The 19,618-nt window shown below is 32.8% G+C and overlaps 1 protein-coding gene and 1 pseudogene across 2 annotated transcripts; both read right to left on the bottom strand.

Moving 5' to 3' along the window:
• Positions 1 to 2,357: 2,357 nt before the first annotated feature.
• Positions 2,358 to 6,259, bottom strand: LOC132168075 (receptor-like serine/threonine-protein kinase SD1-6). Its single transcript, XM_059579149.2, has 7 exons — positions 4,601 to 6,259; positions 4,376 to 4,471; positions 3,797 to 4,011; positions 3,485 to 3,695; positions 3,144 to 3,381; positions 2,897 to 3,044; positions 2,358 to 2,788 (listed from the first exon to the last, which is right to left on the bottom strand). The coding sequence occupies exons 1-7, from the start codon at positions 5,910 to 5,912 to the stop codon at positions 2,480 to 2,482; spliced, it is 2,529 nt and encodes an 842-aa protein (XP_059435132.2). The 5' UTR covers positions 5,913 to 6,259; the 3' UTR covers positions 2,358 to 2,479.
• A 1,415-nt stretch (positions 6,260 to 7,674) lies between these two features.
• LOC132170509 (G-type lectin S-receptor-like serine/threonine-protein kinase B120) lies at positions 7,675 to 10,679 on the bottom strand (annotated as a pseudogene). The gene is made up of 5 exons (XR_015911313.1): positions 10,359 to 10,679; positions 10,035 to 10,249; positions 9,708 to 9,945; positions 9,461 to 9,608; positions 7,675 to 9,360 (listed from the first exon to the last, which is right to left on the bottom strand). The product of XR_015911313.1 is annotated as a G-type lectin S-receptor-like serine/threonine-protein kinase B120 (transcript).
• Between the last annotated feature and the right edge of the window lie 8,939 nt (positions 10,680 to 19,618).

Raw genomic sequence — 19,618 nt, 5'->3', positions numbered from 1 at the left:
CCGGCTATCCCCAAAAGCCCAACAAAAAAAAAAAAAAAAAACCCTCATTCACGGTTTTGGGCTTTTGGAGGTGGCTGGACCACCCCCCAAGGGCCTGGGGGTGGTTTCGGCAACCCCCATACCAGCCGTAGGGGGTGACCGAAACCACCCCTAGGCCCTTGGGGGTGGTCCGCCCACCCCCAAAGGCCCAAAATTGTGAATGGGTTTTTTTTTTTTTTTCCTTTCTTTTTTTTTTTTGGGCTTTTGGGGGTGGCCGGACCACCCCCTTGGCCAAAGTGATAGAAATTGAAAGTTTAGGGGTTCAAAGTGAGAGATTTGAAAGTTCAGGGGGATTTGTAAAATCGGCTGAAAATTTAAGGAGCCAAAGTGAAGTTTCCCCTTTTATTTTTATTATTATTATTATTATTATTATTTTAAAAAGAAGGTTTTTCTAAGACCCGTTGCCAAACGAGTCGTGAGTCATTATCTTTCTATTTTTCTTCTTTTCTATTTTGCCTAATTGCGGAATTATCTTTATATATATTTTTCTTATTATCGTTATATTTCCAGAGATTGTGGACCATATGCCAAAATATTTGTTTTATTATGAGAAAGACGCGTTATACAATTATCACCACAATATGGTCTAATCTTCGTCGATCACCTTGATTCAATGTTCACTCGAGAATTAGCTAGAGAAGCAATTTCATGGGTGATTGGAGATCTTTTTTGTTTTTGTTTTATTCATCATCAAAAAATATTGAATGTTGAGAGGTTTTGAAAAGTCAAGTCATCAAGTGTTCCTAATGCAGCTGGTCAATGGTGAAAATGGGTAGGAAAATCCCTCACCTCATCAGTAGATTCTTTGACTGTGGAATTTCCCAAAGGAGTGGCTTGGGGCAAAATGGGGTTCAAAATCTTATGTTCACAAGTATAGTTTTTATGTGTAGTTGAATTAGTCATAATTTGGGTTTAAAATATTAAGTAGATGTATGCTTGAATTAGTTGTTAACATTCTGTCTCTTACAAGAATAAACATGAAAAGAAATAAGCCAAGATTTCAGATTTCAACCCTTTTAGGTAGCCACTGAGGGAGGGGAAGAAAATCAATAACCGATGATCTTTTAAAGATACATGAAGTTGTTGGTATTAGAACATAAATACTAAAGGATAAGAAGACTAGACAAAAGTTCAAAGTCTATTACACTTCCGTTAATTTTAAATGTTATGACCAAAGTCCATTCCACTTCATGTTCTAATAGTTACGTACGGAAAATGAATAACCTTAATTAATGTGGTTTTATTTAATTGTTATTTAATACACATGTAAGAATGTCTCTATTTAAATGAATGGAGAAGTCTCCAATGTAATGAAGTGTGAGAGACAATGATAATCAGAGTTTGTTTAAGTTCTATTATGGTACCAAAGCTATAGGGTAGCGCCATTCGATCTTATAGTTTTTCTCTTTAGTGATAGCACCGCCCATGTTGGAGTGCTTGGTGAAGTTCTCCAACAACACTACTGTGTTTTTTTTTTTTTTTTACTCACTTTTGTGGTGTTGTGCTCAAACCCGTCGACCCCACATATTAGCCATTAGTTTATCTTCATTACATATTACTAAATCCAGTCTTAATGGATGTCTCTTTCTCTTTTCTCCATAACTCTTACTTTATGAGTGACTGACTCACTAAAGTTGGTGCTACCGTCGGATCAAACACGTGTTTCACCATCGAAGCAACCCTCATCATCACATTTTAGGCCAAAGTATCCGATGTCCACGTTATGGCCATAGTAGCCGCTGCCAGCCAAAGTAGCTGATCAATGTCCAAGTTACTGCCATCGTAGTTGTTGCTGGCCAAAATCATTGATGTCCATGTTCCAGCCATAATAGCCGATGCCAGCTAGATTCAATGAAGTCAAAGTTTTGGTGATAGAAGATGAGGTTTCAATTTAGGCCATAGAAGCCATTTTTCAGCCCTTTGATGTTCAAGATCAAACCACAACGAACGTGATTTATCGTTGGGTTTGTGGGGGCGTATTAGAACATAAATACTAAAGGATAAGAAGACTACACAAAAGTCCAAAGTCTATTACACTTCCGTCCATTTTAAATGTTACCGAAGTCCATTCCACTTCATGTTCTAATAGTTATGGAAAATGAATAGCCTTAATTAATGTGCTTGTATTTAATTGTTATTTAATAGACATGTAAGAATGTCACTATTTAAATGAATGGAGAAGTCTCCAATGTAATGACGTGTGAGAGACTATGATAATCAGAGTTTGTTTAAGTTCTATTAGTTGGCAACATTTATATCTATAGCCCTTCAAAAAAAAAAAAAAAAAAAAAAATTATATCTATAGTATCATTGGCAGCAAAACTAAAATGAGTGAACTAAGACAACATTTAGTGACAATTATGTAGCATATCAACATGCATACAAATTAGGATGAAAAGATTGCTTCTCCAACATTTCTTTTCTCTCACATAGGAATCAATCATCGGGCTTCCATTGCTGAAATAGTTACACTATTTTTGGAGCAATTTCCTGTACTGTCAACTATTGAATTTGTGTCCATTATATTTCTTCCTGTGAAAATCGCTGGTCGCTTAGGTGTAGGTAGAGGTGCATGTTCATTGCTAATCATTGAGATTACATCAGACATGGTAGGTCGATCAGTTGGGCTTTCTTGGACACAAAGAAGGCCAATGTTAATGAACCTCAACATAATAGAAGTGAAAGAAGCATATCCTATTGTTGGTTCCATCAAGTCCAAACTTCGATCATCTCTCCACAACTCCCAAGCCTAGTTTCATTTCAAATAAGAAAAAATTTAAGTAAAAATTAATAGCATTTTAATTGAAAAGATTATTGTAAAACATGCGGAATTTGGGAGAGTATAGAGGATGCATACATATCTAAGAAGATTGAGTAACTCGTTGTTATAGAAGCTAGTGTTCTTCCTGCCGCTCACAATCTCTAACACCAATACTCCAAAGCTAAACACATCAGACTTTATTGAGTACAAACCATCCATTGCATATTCGGGAGACATATAGCCACTACATACCAAAATTTAATAAATGAACCTATCAATAGCTTGCTCAATGAATTTAGCTCGGAATTGAAAATATCAAATGTAAAACAAGTTGCATACTTACTAAGTTCCAACAACTCGGTTTGTGTTTGCCTGTGTTTCATTGCCTCCAACTATTCGAGCCAAGCCAAAATCTGATATTTTTGGATTCATTTCACCATCCAGGAGAATGTTACTTGGTTTTAGATCTCTATGTATGATTCGTAACCTTGAATATTGATGAAGATAAAGAAGCCCTTGAGCGATCCCTTCAATAATGCGTATGCGTGCCTCCCAACCTAACATTTCTTTCTTGGTTGGATCTATTTAAATAGTACAACCAAGGAAATTAGTGCTTAAGAACCTAGAAACACATGAGAAAAAATACACACACAAACAAATATATATACATAAACGTTTACTCACTAAAAAGGTAGTAGTCCAAACTTTTATTGGGCATGTACTCATATATTAATATCTTTTCATCTCGCTCGATACAACAACCCAAGATTCTAACAAGATTTTTATGCTGGAGTTTTGCAATTAGTATTGTCTCATTTCTGAACTCCTCAATTCCCTGTCCAGATCTTTTTGAAAGCATCTTCACTGCAATTTCTTGTCCTCTAAGTAATTTTCCCTAAGAAGGAGAACCATAAACTCTTTAAACTGAAGGTGTACCATTAATGTAGGTTTTATTAATATTGTTCAAAGCACATTCATCGGGAAAATGTAACGTACCTTGTAGACAGGTCCAAAACCTCCTTCTCCAAGTTTATTCATAGCTGAGAAATTATTTGTTGCAGCTAATACACTCTTATAACTGAATAGTGGTAACTCAGCAACCTTCTTCTCTCGTTTCTTCATATGATTTTTGGTGTTCATTCCATCATTGATTGCATGGAGTTCAGTATCAAAATCAAATAATAGTAGATTATTACTTGAAGGGCTCTGTCCTGTTTGATAAGAATTGGTCACTATACATGGAAATGTAGTGTTTGGTAAGAGAAAATCAATTAATGAGCAATGCCAGTATCTAAAGGTAAGTAAGTTTATTTATTCATTTCCGCAAGTAAGTACCAATTTGTAATTCATTCCCATTTTAGTGAAATGACCAAATAACTGCAAAGCTCCTTCCGGAAGACATGGTGAAGCTTGTGGGGATCCATCACCAACTAATGGCACTAATTAGAACAAGGACTTTCCTAAGAACAAGGACTTGGGACAATTTTCTTATCTTAATCTGATTAAGGTAGACTTCCTTGTAATTTTTTTTTAAAGTGATTTCTATGTACGGTTAGAACATTTACATGCACTTACCTTTGTGTTTGCATGAAAAGAAAATTGAGAGGCATAAGATAAGCCCTGCTGCAGGGATCAGCACAGCTACCCACACTCTCCATTTTTGGCCTGATTCTGATGACAATAATCACTATTAGCTCAACCATAATATATAGATAATTAAGTACTACTTCAAAACAAAAGATAACACATATATATAATTAAGTATTAGCTCAACCATACTTCTCATTTCACTCATCCTACCTTTGGTATGTTGATCTGGATACTCATGAGCAGAAACTCTGAGATAGATATCTTGTCCAATCTTGCCACCATTTGGGAGTTGCAGTAAGTTTAAAAGAGGTCCTTCCCAAATCATACACCCACTCCTATTATAAGCATAAGCTGCGCAAGAACAATTTTTCATGCAACCCAATTCACATCTGCTAGCATTCTCGGCCAAATATGCTTTCGAATAAACAGGCAATCGCATGATTGATATTTTCATGAACCAATCTTTTTTGCCATTAGCATACGTATTATTCTCACATTGCAAAGGAGATTTCCTCACACAGCCGCCTGACCAATCATTTAGTCTGGTCTCTTCCATCGAAAATGGTTTGAAACCTTTTAGACACTCACAAGGGTTTGAGAAATTGTCAGGGTATTGTACCACGCCAAATGCACCACACACAGCATAGACATCAGATAGGTTCGTCGGTGCAGACCCAAATATACTCCAAATGGAAACGCCAGACAGCCACACCAGTGACCTAGCCTGTCCTGTTTGGTAAATTCGATATCTAGCAAAGGTAGAAGAAGGATTACGAAGAGAGTAAGAAAAATATCTCTCACTTTCATTTTTACTTGACACAAAAGTGTAGTTGAATAGAGGGCTCATTTCAGAAAATTTGCTGGGAGACATTCCATCCCAAATTTCCGAACTCCAATAGATTTGGGATCTGTTCCACTCTAAGAAAAACTGACTGCTTCCATTTGGGTTTAACCCCAAGGAGAACACACCAGGTGCTGGATCTTCTGAATTTTTCCAAGAAATGACCTTCTTGATCCCAAGCTTCGCACCTGGCAGCAATGTATCGGTTGGATGGTCGAAACTCTCCCAAAATATAGAAGACGTGTTCGATCTACCTCTCAAAACAAAATTTCCATCATCACCAAGTACTGCTTCAGTTATATTTGACTGGGGAAATGTGAAATTTGTTGACCAAACTGGGATCTCGGAGGAACCTTCAAAAAGAAGTAGATTGCCATTTTCTGAAAGGTAAAGTCTTGAGGAAGATGGGTCAGACAAAGAGTTTTCTCTGTTTGCTACCCAAACAATTTCCTCATGAAACCTTTTATACCATATGCCCAGGTAGATTTTTGATGAAGTGCCTGGTTTGAAGAAACCCAGCTCAAATTTGCTACCTTTAGATACTATTGTCTCTCTCTTTGAATGAGAAAGAGAGTGACCTGGTGAAAGTGTATCACCAACTATGGAGAAGCATGCTCTGTAATAAGACATGATTAGAAGCAGAGCAAATAAGAGCCATGGCTTCCTCGACATGCTACTCATATATCCCTCTGTATAACTTGCTGTAACGCAGTTAATAATTACAGAAAAATGCTAGAAGAAAACTTGGTCCCTTTTTTTTCTAAGCAATACAGAAAGAAGGGGAAGGAGCAACAAACAAGAATTTAAGAAAAGAATACAAATGAGAGCTACAGAAAGCATATTCATAAGAATTGTGAGCCACATCCCATTTTGGAGCTAGATGAGCTCTCTGATTGGCTTGCCTTTGGACTTTTGAGGCTTCCCAAGGAACGCAGACAAAAAAGTCTTGGGACTTTTGTTGCGACAAAGATCACATCCAAAAGATGCTGGGCATTCCTTACTATTAGCTCATTTTTCCTTTGGATTGGTTTTTTTTTTTTTATTATTATTTTAATTTTTATTTTTATTTTTTATTTTTTTTAATAAAGTACATCAACTAAGAAATTACAACAAAAAACAACAAATTGCTAGGCAACCCAACAAAAAGCTCCAAAACAACCACATCACTACAGGTAAACAAAAATTAAAAAGAAGAGAAATACTAGGGATATTAACTCTTTTACTAATAGAGGCTTGCTAAATTGATGTGTAACTTATTCATTAATATTCGTTACATTTATCTTAATTAATTTGTTTATTTTTCTCTAATGAATAAACTACACATCAGTTTAGTAAGCATCTGTTAGTAAAAGAGTTAGTACTCCTAGCATCAAATGAATTACGCAACTTCATAAATTTTTGGCACGAACACCAAAAAACTTGGTCACTGCACCAGTTATATACCTTTATATTTTTCTTCTTTTCTATTTTGCTTGATTACGGACTTAACTTTATATATATTCTTATTATCTTTATATTTCCAAAGATTGTGGACCATATGCCACGATATTTGTTTTATTATGAGAATTATACAATTATCACCACAATATGGTCTAATCTTCTTTGATCACCTTTATTCAATGTTCACTCCAGAATTAGCTAGAGACGCAATTTCATGGGTGGTTGGACATCTTTTTCGTTTTGGTTTTATTCATCATCAAAATAAACCATAAATGTACTCTCCACTTGCTCTAATCTCAGCCTGCATTACAAGTCTTCCATATCCAATTTCCAAGTCAACTACTATATATACCGAGTTAAACTCATCAGAAACTATAAATGTTATGTAGTGAAGAAAGAAGGAAACAAGTTATTCAAACACGAACGGCTTTGTTTGGGAAAGCCTTTTTCTTAGACTAGTTGATGTAGATTGATGTAAATTTGGAGGAAATTTCCTCCAAAATCTCGGAAACGGATCATCTCAATTTCATTTGAAATTGTGTATCCATTTAGTACATTTAGGAGGGTAAACTTGTCCAAAAAATTTGCCCTTAAAAAGATAATGACAATATTGCCCTCCTAAATCAAGTAAATGAATACTCTCTATTTCATTTGAAATTGAAAATATCATTTTCTACCTCAATAAGTGACATCACTTACATGTGAGAGATGACACTTGTATTTATTAAAGTATCCAAGTAGGTTGAAAGAAATTTCCTCCAAACTGGTTTGGAGGAAATTTCTGTCCATATAAAAATGTTATTTTGCATTTTCTCATCATTTTTTCAGTATGGTTTAGCTAATGTGACATGCTTAATTAATTTTGATTTTTTTTTTAATTAAGATTAATCTAAAGATAAATTGAAAAGTTTGCACCATTTCCAAAATTTATTCTTCTTTTTTTTATAAGGACACAGAAGTTACAAGAATTCAAGAGTTACAATATAGTTTGTATATATTAATTTTATTGTTAATGTAAAAATATAAGAGACATATAATATTCAAACTCTTTTTCAATAAATAGAGTTCTGTATACGATGAAATAAGCTTGGTTGCCCCATCGCATCAATATAGTTTCTATCAACAAAGCTAGAATTCATACGGCATTGTTTGGTGTAAGCCTCCATTTAGCGTGTTGCATTCCAAACTTGGGCATCCATCTTCGTCAGTTGTGCTTTAAAGTTAGTATTCTTAAAAATTTTCAAAGCTTTTCAATTAGGAAAAAAATAAAAAATAATTAACTTCAAAAATAATACTAGAAAAATTCTTCGGTGGAGTTAATTGCTAGAGAAAAAATCGTGTTTTTAAGTCTTTAAACATGATCACTAGTGGCTGGGTCCTACCACACCGCGAAGAAATGTCCCACATCGTTTGGGATGGCAGAGTGGTGAATATGGTAGCAAAAAAATTAGAGCTTAATTAGATGTCTTTTTGGCCGCATCTTTCTAAAAAATGAGAGGAAATTAACACTTCTAAATTAAGATTTTTTTTTTTTTTTCCTTATAATAGGAGTTAGTCATTCACACCTCTGCTTTAGCACTCCCATCATGCAAATTTAAGAAGTCAAAGATTGCCCTTCATATAGCTATGAGTACAATCATTTCGCAAGGGCAAGATTAACCTTTCACCACTCATTAACCACAATCCAGGCAATCCGCAGCAAAAGTCTCTTGTAGGGCCAATTTTGTGATTTGCGAAGTAAACCCCTTTTAACATTGTGTTTGAAAGCATTCTTAATATAGATTCATCAATTAGATTTGTAAACTCATGTGGACCACATACAAATTTAATAGTGGATTCATCCATTCACTATGGAAATGATTAAAAGGTGATTGAAAAAAAAAAAAAAATGAATTGTATCATTTCTCTTCCCAATATTTCTTCAATTCTCTCTTCCATTAGGATTAACAGCGAACAAGACCCCATTTGTAACTTTTTCCAAGTTTCCCTTGTATATTTGCTCATAAAATTAAAAAAATAAATAAATAAATAAATAAAATAAAAAAAAAAAGAAAAACTTCACAAAGGACCCCTGAACTATTGCACATTTTGAGAAAACCCCCCAAATTTCAAAAACTCTCAATTTCACCTCTCAAACTTTTCAATTTGATGTAATTTACCCTCCTCCATCAATTCCTTTTGTTAAACCCTAACAAAAACACCAAAAAAGAAAAATTACCTTTGATTTTCCTTAAAAAAAAAAAAAATTGAAACAAAATGGTCACAAGGTGACCCATGGTAAATTGAGAGTTTTAAAATTTGAAATTAAGGGTAAATTTGAAATTTTAAAATTTGAAATTAAGGATAAATTTGAAATTTTAAAATTTGAACTTAAGGGTAAATTTGAATTTTAAAGCTATCGGGCTTCCACTATTGAAACAATCATATTGTTTCTAGAGCAATTCTCTACATTGGCAACTATTGTATTTCGGTCTATGCTAAAAGCTAGAGGCTTTGGTATAGGTAGAGGTGCATATTCATTGCTAATAAATGAGACTACATCAACCATGGTAGGTCGATCAATGGAGCTTTCTTGTACACAAAGAAGCCCGATGTTAATGAATCTTGATAGAATAGAAGTAGAGGAAGGATTTCCTGTTGTTCAATCCGTCAACTCCAAACTTTGACCATTCCTCCACAACTCCCAAACCTGTTTTTGTTAGAAAATATTTGCTTAAATAAGATGCATTTCAATTTGTAAGACTAAGGTAAAACATAAAGAAATTGAAAGGGTATAAAAAGCTACTCACATAACTAAGAAAATTGAGTGAATCACTGTTAGAGAAGTCAGTATTCTTCCAGCCACTCACAATCTCTAGTAGCAATACTCCAAAGCTAAACACATCAGATTTTATTAAGTATAGACCCTTGAAAGTATATTTAGGAGACATGTACCCACTGGATTCCAAAATTTAGTACATCACTCTTTTAGTAGCTTGCTAGAAGAATTTAATTGGCAATTGCAAATATCATATTTAAAACAGGTTGCTTACTTACTAAGGTCCAACAATTCGTTTTGTGTTTGCTTGTGTTTCATCGCCGCCAACTATTCGAGCCATGCCAAAATCTAATATTTTTGGATTCATTTCACTATCCTGGAGAATGTTACTTGGTTTTAAATCTTTATGTATCATTCATAACCTTGAATATTGATGAAGATATAGAAGCACTTGAGCGATCCCTTCAATAATGCATATGCGTGTCTCCCAACCTAACATCTTTTTCTTGGTTGGATCTATTTAAAGAGTACAATCAAGGAAATTAGTGCTTAAGAACCTAGAAACGTATTGAGAGAAAAATATATACGCATAAACATGCACTCACTAAAAAGGTAGAAGTCCAAACTTTTATTGGACATGTGCTCATATATATATTAATATCTTTTCATCTTGCTCGATATAACAATCTAAGAGTCTAACAAGATTTCTATGCTGGAGTTTTGCAATTAGTATTGTCTCATTTCTAAACTCTTCAATTCCCTGTCCAGATCTTTTTGAAAGCATCTTCACTTCAATTTCCTGCCCTCTAAGTAATTTTCCCTATGAAAAAGAACCATAAGCTCTTTAAACTTTCATGAAGGTTTACCATGCATTAAGGCAATTTTCTTAATAGTTTTCAAAGCACATACATTAGGAAAAGGTAACGTACTTTATAAAAAAGTCCAAACCCTCCTTCTCCAAGCTTATTCACAGCTTAAAAATTATTAGTTGCAGCTAAGACACTCTCGTAACTGAATAATGGTAACTCAGAGTCCTTCTCTCTTTTCTTCAAATTACTGTCAGTATTACTTCCATCATTGATCACATAAAGTTCAATATTGAAATTAAATAATAGTAAATTGTCAAGGTATTGTACCACCCCAAATGCACCACACAAAGCATACACTACAGAATAATTCGTCGGTGCAGAACGAAGTGTAGTCCAAATGGAGACGCCAGACTGCCACACATGTGCCTTGATTTGTCCCATTTGGTCAACCCTATATTTAGCAAGATTAGAAGGATTATAAAGAGAGTAAGTAAAATATCTCTCACTTTCATATTCACTTGACACAAAAGTGTAGTTGAAGATAAAGCTCTTGTCATGAACTACGCTGAAAGATGTTTCATTCCAAACATCAGAACTCCAATAAATTTGGGATTTGTTCCACTCTAAGAAAAATTGATTGCTTCCATTTGGGTTTAACCCCAAGGAGAACACACCAGGTGCTAGATCTAGAGAATTATAGGGGTAATTTTGTCATTTTTCTAGCATTGAGGCACATTGTCATTGTTTTAGTAGTTTGAGGGGTAAATTGTATAATTAATAGTTAAGGGGGAGATTGACATTGGATTGGTAGTTTGAGAGGGTTAAGAGGACTTTACCCTTTAAAATTCTATTCCCCCCAAGAACTAACAATTATTCTTATGACGAAACTGAGAAAAGGACACTATGTCCCTCCTACTATCATGCCTCATATACTGAGAGAGGAAAACTAAAATAGAAAATTTCTTAATTTTTTAAAAAGTGGCAAGTATCCCTTGTGTGGATTGACATCTCCATCAATTCTAAATGAAAATTGATGATGGGCTTTGAAAAAAAAAAAAAACAACTAAAAGGAGCACTTAAGGTCAAATGGGTGGTCGAACCACCCTTTAACTTGTTTTAGGTGGTCAGTCACTCCTATATTAATAGGCTAGATGTAAATTGGAAATTATAATTTATACCTTAAGTTACAAATAATCACAATTAATCCGATTATCATAGATAAAATCACCATAATCACAATAAGCAAAAAATTAAATGAACACATGAATTTAATGATGAAGTGGAAACATTTTTGAAGAACTCTTTTAAAAGTAAAACCACTCAAGGAGTTAGCTAACACCAAAGACATTCACATTTGAAAAATTATGTTACATATTGTTCTACTTACAAAATGGCGTAACCTCGGTAAATGATACGTTCACCTCCCACTACAGTGACTTCAGAAGTTTAATTTGGCTTTCTTCTATATAAGTTACCTTCACGAACGAACCTTATCCACTTCAAATCAAAAATATGATTGGTCTTTTACTTTTTTCATGTAGAGTTGCCCACCCAAATTTTTTTAAAGAAATCGAGGCACTCAAACTTTCACAATAATTTATTTTCTCAATTTAATCTTAAGTAATCAAATTATACTTCTAAACTTTAATATTTGAATTGTACGTTCTTTTAAGTTAATGTGTTGATGAATATATATAGACATTCTTTACATATTTTAACTTTACAAAATATATACTTCTAGTTAATGTGTTGATGATTATTTTTATTTATTTATTTACATTATTTATTATTTTTGACGATAATTATGTTTCAGTTATTTCTTTTAATTTTTTTTTTTTTTTTTTATAAGTATTTCTTTTGGCTCAGTCACTGTATATACTAAGGGAAAATTTCAAATAGGGGGAACATAGCCCTTAGCCTAGGTAGATTTTTGATGAAGTCCCTGGTTTGAAGAAACCGAGCTCAAATTTGCTACCTTTAGATACTATGGTGTCGCTCTCTGAAAGAGAGTGACCTGGTGAAAGGGTATCACCAGCTGTGGAGAAGCATGCTCTGTAATAAGACATGATTAGAAGCAGAGCAAATAAGAGCCATGGCTTCCTCGTCATGCTACTCATATATCCCTCTGTATAACTTGTTGTAACGCAGTTAATAATTACAGAAAAATGCTAGAAGAAAACTTGGTCCCTTTTTTTTCTAAGCAATACAGAAAGAAGGGGAAGGAGCAACAAACAAGAATTTAAGAAAAGAATACAAATGACAGCTACAGAAAGCATATTCATAAGAATTGTGAGCCACATCCCATTTTGGAGATAGATGAGCTCTCTGATGGGCTTGCCTTGGACTTTTGAGGCTTCCCAAGGAACGCAGACAAAAAAGACTTGGGACTTTTTTTGTGACAAAGATCACCTCCAAAAGATGCTGGCCATTCCTTACAGATAACAATTGGAAAACGCTGAGCTCTTTTTGTTGTAATTGTGTATTTCCAACACTTAAGTGTCAATATCAACTTGAGTCAAACTTTTATTTCTGTGTGATCGTAATTTCTGGCAGAATAGAAGTAGCCTCCCAGTGGCCTTGATTTTCCATAGATCGAAAGAATTTTGAGAAGGAAAGTTTGAAATATATTTGAAAAATCTAATTGTCTCCGATCTACATCTAGATGGAGGTTGAATAGGTATTTACCAACAATAAACAGAATTAAAAATCTTAAGCATGCAACAACACCAAATATATATAATAAAAAAATGTTGTAAATCAAGAGACACATATATTTGGTTATGAAGAGAATTCTTTAAAAGTAAAACCTTTCTGAGGCAGCCAAACTTAAAAAATCACAAGTATGAGAAGTCTTAAAAAGTAAAATCACTCAAGGATTTAGCCAACTCTAATGCTTCGTTTGGTTTGCGGAATGTCTAGTCCATTGGAAAATGATTAGCTACTACTTGGAATAGAAGAGTGTGGAATAAATTAGGTATTCATATTCCTTTGTTTGGTTGTAAAGCTGGAATAGACCAGCTAATCATATTCCTTCGTTTGGTATAATGTAATATGTTGGTGAATGGAATCATATTGTGATCAAATTTCGCTAAAATACCCTAATAATACAAATACAATTTATATTATTAAGGACTTTCATTCTTTTCTTTTCTTTTTTTTTAAACATAAACAACTTTACTATAATTTCTTTTTCTTTCTTGTTTTTAATTATGTCAGGTATGTGGCCTTTTTTTTTTCTTTTTTTCTTTTTTTTTTTTTGCAATTATGCTACAAAATTATTTATATAAAAAAAATATAGTTGGAGAAAACATAATCAAACTCAATCTTGAAATAAAAAAAATATAGTTGGAGAATGTACAGAGAATCAAAAGAAATCAAAAAACAGATTAAAATATATTTGTATTTTATAAAACCTTGCAGATTTTGTTTCTCCGTCAAACAAAAAAAAAATGAGAAAAAAGAGATATGGAGAAACAGAATTAAAATAAAAGGTACATAAATAAAAAAAATAAATAAAAAAATAAAGAGAAATTGAGAGAAGAAAATCAAAGAGAAACGGTACTAAGAATCAAAAGAAATAAAAAGGCAGAATTTAAAAAAAAAAAAAAAAAAAAAAAAAAAAAAAAAAAACTGAGAAACGGTAGAGAGAAGAAGGGAGTCGGCATAGAGAAAAAAAAATTTCGTTTGCACTTGCAGAAAAACTGTACTAGAAGAATCAGAGAGAAAATAGAAAGAGAAATAGAAAAAGAGATAACGAAATATAGAGACTGAGAAAAAAGAAACGGAAATATATATATATATTTGTCGTCGTTGCTAAAGGTCTTTACACCGTCGATAGTGCTAAGTATGCACTTAATGACATCCCCACCATCGAAGTTGAAGTTAATCATATAGTCATTGGTATATGAATTTTTTTTTTTTTTTTTGGTAACAAGCCTTCCTTCATTCAAACAAAGAGATTAAAGATATAACAGAAAAGAAAAAATCAAATACAAGCTTACTAAAAATCCCAACCGGATAGATCTCAAAAAACGCGAATGAGATCATTAAGGAAAGGAGTGATGTGAATACTGCCCGAGAAAACTCTTCCCGCGGCGCATACTGGTAATGTATATAACAATCGGGATTATGAATACTCTTATGAAACATCTAAACAAGCTTCCTAGAAAGCCATGGAGATTTAGATGAAAGGTAACTTCAACGATAAATTATATAAAATAATCATAATAATTTTTAGGGAAAACTTCACTTTGGCCACCTGAACTTCCATCCAATTTTACAAACCCCCCTAAACTTTCAAATCTCTTATTTTTTACTCCTAAACTTTCAATTATTCCCAATTAGAACCATTCCGTTAATTTTAACAGTTAAAAATACAAAAAAAATGACCAAAATGTCATTGATTTTCATTTAAAAAAAAAAAAAACGTTTTGGAAGTTGGAATTTTATACAAAATTCAGAGGTATAAACGTCATGTAACGTTTAAAATCTGACGGAGGGGTCCACATGGAGAGTAATTGAAAGTTCAGGGGTCCAAAATGAGAGATTTGAAAGTTCAGGGGTTTGTAAAATCGAGTGGAAGTTTAAGGGGCCAAAGTGAAGTTTCTCCTAATTTTTATACTTATTTTTCATCACAAATGAAAAAGAAAGAGGAAAAAAGAAAAAGAAAAGTTGGGCCTCAAGGGAAGAGTAAGAGACGCGTATCAATTAAGCTTGACAATGAAAACAAAGAAAATGAAATGGGCAAGAAATTGACGTCTTATTTCTTTCTTCCCCTTCTTAATTATCATAGAAACGTGGTCATGCATTCACACAGCACAGGTCCTTCAATCAACAAGTTGTAATTAGGAGAATGACATATACATGGCTATAAAGAAAGAGGAAAAAACTTTTCAAAAAAAAAAAAAAGAAAGAGGAAAAAAGAAAAAGAAAAGTCAGGCCTCTTGGGGACACTAAGAGACGCTTATCAATTAAGCTTGACAATGAAAACAAAGAAAATGAAAAGGGCAAGAAATTGACGTCTTATTTCTTTCTTCCCCTTCTTAATTATCATAGAAACGTGGTCATGCATTCACACAGCACAAGTCCTTCAACAAGTTGTCATTAGGAGAATGACATATACATGGCTATATATATATGAAGCAAAAATTGTATATTAAAATTAGAGAAAAGTTTTTCTTAGTCTCGTTTGGTTCGCGGAATGTCTAGTCCATTGAAAAATGATTAGCTAAGGAATAGAAGAGTGTAGAATAGATTAGCTATTCATATTCCTTTGTTTGGTTGTAAAGCTGGAATAGATCAGCTAATCATATTCCTTCGTTTGGTATAATGTAATATGTTGGTGAATGGAATCATATTGTGATCAAATTTCGCTAAAATACCCTAATAATACAAATACAATTTATATTATTAAGGACTTTCATTCTTTTCTTTTCTTTTTTTTTTAAACATAAACAACTTTACTATAATTTCTTTTTCTTTCTTGTTTTTAATTATGTCAGGTATGTGGCCTTTTTTTTTTTCTTTTTTTCTTTTTTTTTTTTTGCAATTATGCTACAAAATTATTTATATAAAAAAAATATAGTTGGAGAAAACATAATCAAACTCAATCTTGAAATAAAAAAAATATAGTTGGAGAATGTACAGAGAATCAAAAGAAATCAAAAAACAGATTAAAATATATTTGTATTTTATAAAACCTTGCAGATTTTGTTTCTCCGTAAAACAAAAAAAAAATGAGAAAAAAGAGATATGGAGAAACAGAATTAAAATAAAAGGTACATAAATAAAAAAAATAAATAAAAAAATAAAGAGAAATTGAGAGAAGAAAATCAAAGAGAAACGGTACTAAGAATCAAAAGAAATAAAAAGGCAAAATTTAAAAAAAAAAAAAAAAAAAAAAAAACTGAGAAACGGTAGAGAGAAGAAGGGAGACGGCATAGAGAAAAAAAAATTTCGTTTGCACTTGCAGAAAAACTGTACTAGAAGAATCAGAGAGAAAATAGAAAGAGAAATAGAAAAAGAGATAACGAAATATAGAGACTGAGAAAAAAGAAACGGAAATATATATATATATTTGTCGTCGTTGCTAAAGGTCTTTACACCGTCGATAGTGCTAAGTATGCACTTAATGACATCCCCACCATCGAAGTTGAAGTTAATCATATAGTCATTGGTATATGAATTTTTTTTTTTTTTTTTTGGTAACAAGCCTTCCTTCATTCAAACAAAGAGATTAAAGATATAACAGAAAAGAAAAAATCAAATACAAGCTTACTAAAAATCCCAACCGGATAGATCTCAAAAAACGCGAATGAGATCATTAAGGAAAGGAGTGATGTGAATACTGCCCGAGAAAACTCTTCCCGCGGCGCATACTGGTAATGTATATAACAATCGGGATTATGAATACTCTTATGAAACATCTAAACAAGCTTCCTAGAAAGCCATGGAGATTTAGATGAAAGGTAACTTCAACGATAAATTATATAAAATAATCATAATAATTTTTAGGGAAAACTTCACTTTGGCCACCTGAACTTCCATACAATTTTACAAACCCCCCTAAACTTTCAAATCTCTTATTTTTTACTCCTAAACTTTCAATTATTCCCAATTAGAACCATTCCGTTAATTTTAACAGTTAAAAATACAAAAAAAATGACCAAAATGTCATTGATTTTCATTTAAAAAAAAAAAAAAAAAAAAAACGTTTTGGAAGTTGGAATTTTATACAAAATTCAGAGGTATAAACGTCATGTAACGTTTAAAATCTGACGGAGGGGTCCACATGGAGAGTAATTGAAAGTTCAGGGGTCCAAAATGAGAGATTTGAAAGTTCAGGGGTTTGTAAAATCGAGTGGAGGTTTAAGGGGCCAAAGTGAAGTTTCTCCTAATTTTTATACTTATTTTTCATCACAAATGAAAAAGAAAGAGGAAAAAAGAAAAAGAAAAGTTGGGCCTCAAGGGAAGAGTAAGAGACGCGTATCAATTAAGCTTGACAATGAAAACAAAGAAAATGAAATGGGCAAGAAATTGACGTCTTATTTCTTTCTTCCCCTTCTTAATTATCATAGAAACGTGGTCATGCATTCACACAGCACAGGTCCTTCAATCAACAAGTTGTAATTAGGAGAATGACATATACATGGCTATAAAGAAAGAGGAAAAAACTTTTCAAAAAAAAAAAAAAGAAAGAGGAAAAAAGAAAAAGAAAAGTCAGGCCTCTTGGGGACACTAAGAGACGCTTATCAATTAAGCTTGACAATGAAAACAAAGAAAATGAAAAGGGCAAGAAATTGACGTCTTATTTCTTTCTTTCCCTTCTTAATTATCATAGAAACGTGGTCATGCATTCACACAGCACAAGTCCTTCAACAAGTTGTCATTAGGAGAATGACATATACATGGCTATATATATATGAAGCAAAAATTGTATATTAAAATTAGAGAAAAGTTTTTCTTAGTCTCGTTTGGTTCGCGGAATGTCTAGTCCATTGAAAAATGATTAGCTAGGGAATAGAAGAGTGTAGAATAGATTAGCTATTCATATTCCTTTGTTTGGTTGTAAAGCTGGAATAGATCAGCTAATCATATTCCTTCGTTTGGTATAATGTAATATGTTGGTGAATGGAATCATATTGTGATCAAATTTCGCTAAAATACCCTAATAATACAAATACAATTTATATTATTAAGGACTTTCATTCTTTTCTTTTCTTTTTTTTTTAAACATAAACAACTTTACTATAATTTCTTTTTCTTTCTTGTTTTTAATTATGTCAGGTATGTGGCCATTTTTTTTTTTTTTTTGCAATTATTCTACAAAATTATTTATATAAAAAAATATAGTTGGAGAAAACAGAATCAAACTCAATCTTGAAATCAAATAAATATAGTTGGAGAATTTACAGAGAATCAAAAGAAATCAAAAAACAGATTAAAATATATTTGTATTTTATAAAAACCTTGCAGATTCTGTGTCTCCGTCAAAGGAAAAAAAAAAAAAAAAACTGAGAAAAAAGAGATACGGAAAAACAGAATAAAAAAAAAAAAAAAAAAAGGTACATAAATAAAAAAACAGAGAAACAGAAAGAAGAAAATCATAGAGAAACGGTACAGAGAAGGGAGACGACATAGAGAAAAAAAAAATATTTCGTTTGCACTTGCAGAAAAACTATACAAGAAGAATCAGAGAGGAAATAGAAAGAGAGATAAAAAATAAATAAATAAATAAAAAAAAAAAAAAAAAGAGAACGAAATATACAGACGGAGAAAAGAGAAACATATATATATATATATAGTGAGAGAGAGAGAGAGAGAGAGAGAGAGAAATATAGAATAGAAGAATCAGATAGAGAGAACGAAATTTAATCTCACAAGTGGGGTTTTTTGTTGTAATTTATACAATTAATTCAATCTCACATGAAAGGATTAGCTAAGCCACTAATTTTTGAGTGGCTTAGCTAACCCTATGTGTATAGGATTAGTAGTCCCATGAGAATAGACTATTCTCAGGAATAGAGTGTTACCAAACAAAGGACTAGTTATACCTAGTGTTAGCTAGTCCAATCTAAGGGTCTATTCCGCAAACCAAACGGGGCCTAAATGTATCCACTAGACTAATTTACAAATTGTTTCACTTGAAGACCAAATCTTATAGCCCTAATACAAATCTTATTTATTTATATTATTTAATATTTTTGACAATAATTATGTTTCAGTTATTTCTTTTAATTTTTTTTTTTTAATAAGTATTTCTTTTGGGTCGGTCACCACTCACTAGTGTATATATTAAGGGAAATTTTAAAATTGGGGGAACATAGCTCTTAGCCCCATGGTTCCGACCGTGGGCTAATCATCAGACCATCTTGCATCTTTTCTATTGGGGCGGCCCAATTCAGTGCTGCATCTTCAAATGGACCGATCTAGAGGAGATTGTAAGCCCTTGATGAGTCTCATCTCCATTGCTGGGATCGGTTGAGGAAGCTCAACCGAGCTTGCTGTTCTGGGTACGTTTCTCAATTCGAAGTTTCGATAAGTTGTTCAATTAATTCTTTGTTTGGTTGCTGGAGAAAATGTAGGAAAACAAACGAATTGATGTTTAATTATATCTTGAATTTCCATTGCTTGGGTTTTCAGTGCAACCATATAATTGACTTAGTTCATATAAGATTTATATAGGTTAATTTTGGATGCGGGTTAGCCTCCTTAAAAGGAGCTTGAAGAAGAAATCATAGAATGACAGACGCTTTTGGAGCTTGGAAAAAATGGTGGACCTCTAGAAAAGTATCTATCTATATCTACAATTGATTGCTCAGAAACTTTTGGACGCTTTTTGCCTCTATGGTGCAAAGTACTTTGGAGAATTGCAAAAACTC

The sequence above is a fragment of the Corylus avellana genome, chromosome 2, assembly GCF_965113065.1.
Source record: "Corylus avellana chromosome 2, dhCorAvel1.hap1.2, whole genome shotgun sequence".
NCBI classification, from domain to species: domain Eukaryota; kingdom Viridiplantae; phylum Streptophyta; class Magnoliopsida; order Fagales; family Betulaceae; genus Corylus; species Corylus avellana.
Note: the sequence above shows the minus strand (reverse complement) of the source record. Positions and strands in the feature narration are given on the sequence as shown.

Bases quoted from the DNA above. Each gene is read 5' to 3' on its own strand.
- LOC132168075 (XM_059579149.2), bottom strand. From the start codon at position 5,912: ATGAGTAGCATGTCGAGGAAGCCATGGCTCTTATTTGCTCTGCTTCTA. The intron at 3,045-3,143 runs GTAAGTATGCAA...TTTGGTATGTAG, and splicing joins AACCGAGTTGTTGGAACTTA to TGGCTATATGTCTCCCGAAT. The intron at 2,789-2,896 runs GTATGCATCCTC...AAATGAAACTAG, and splicing joins TACTCAATCTTCTTAGATAT to GCTTGGGAGTTGTGGAGAGA.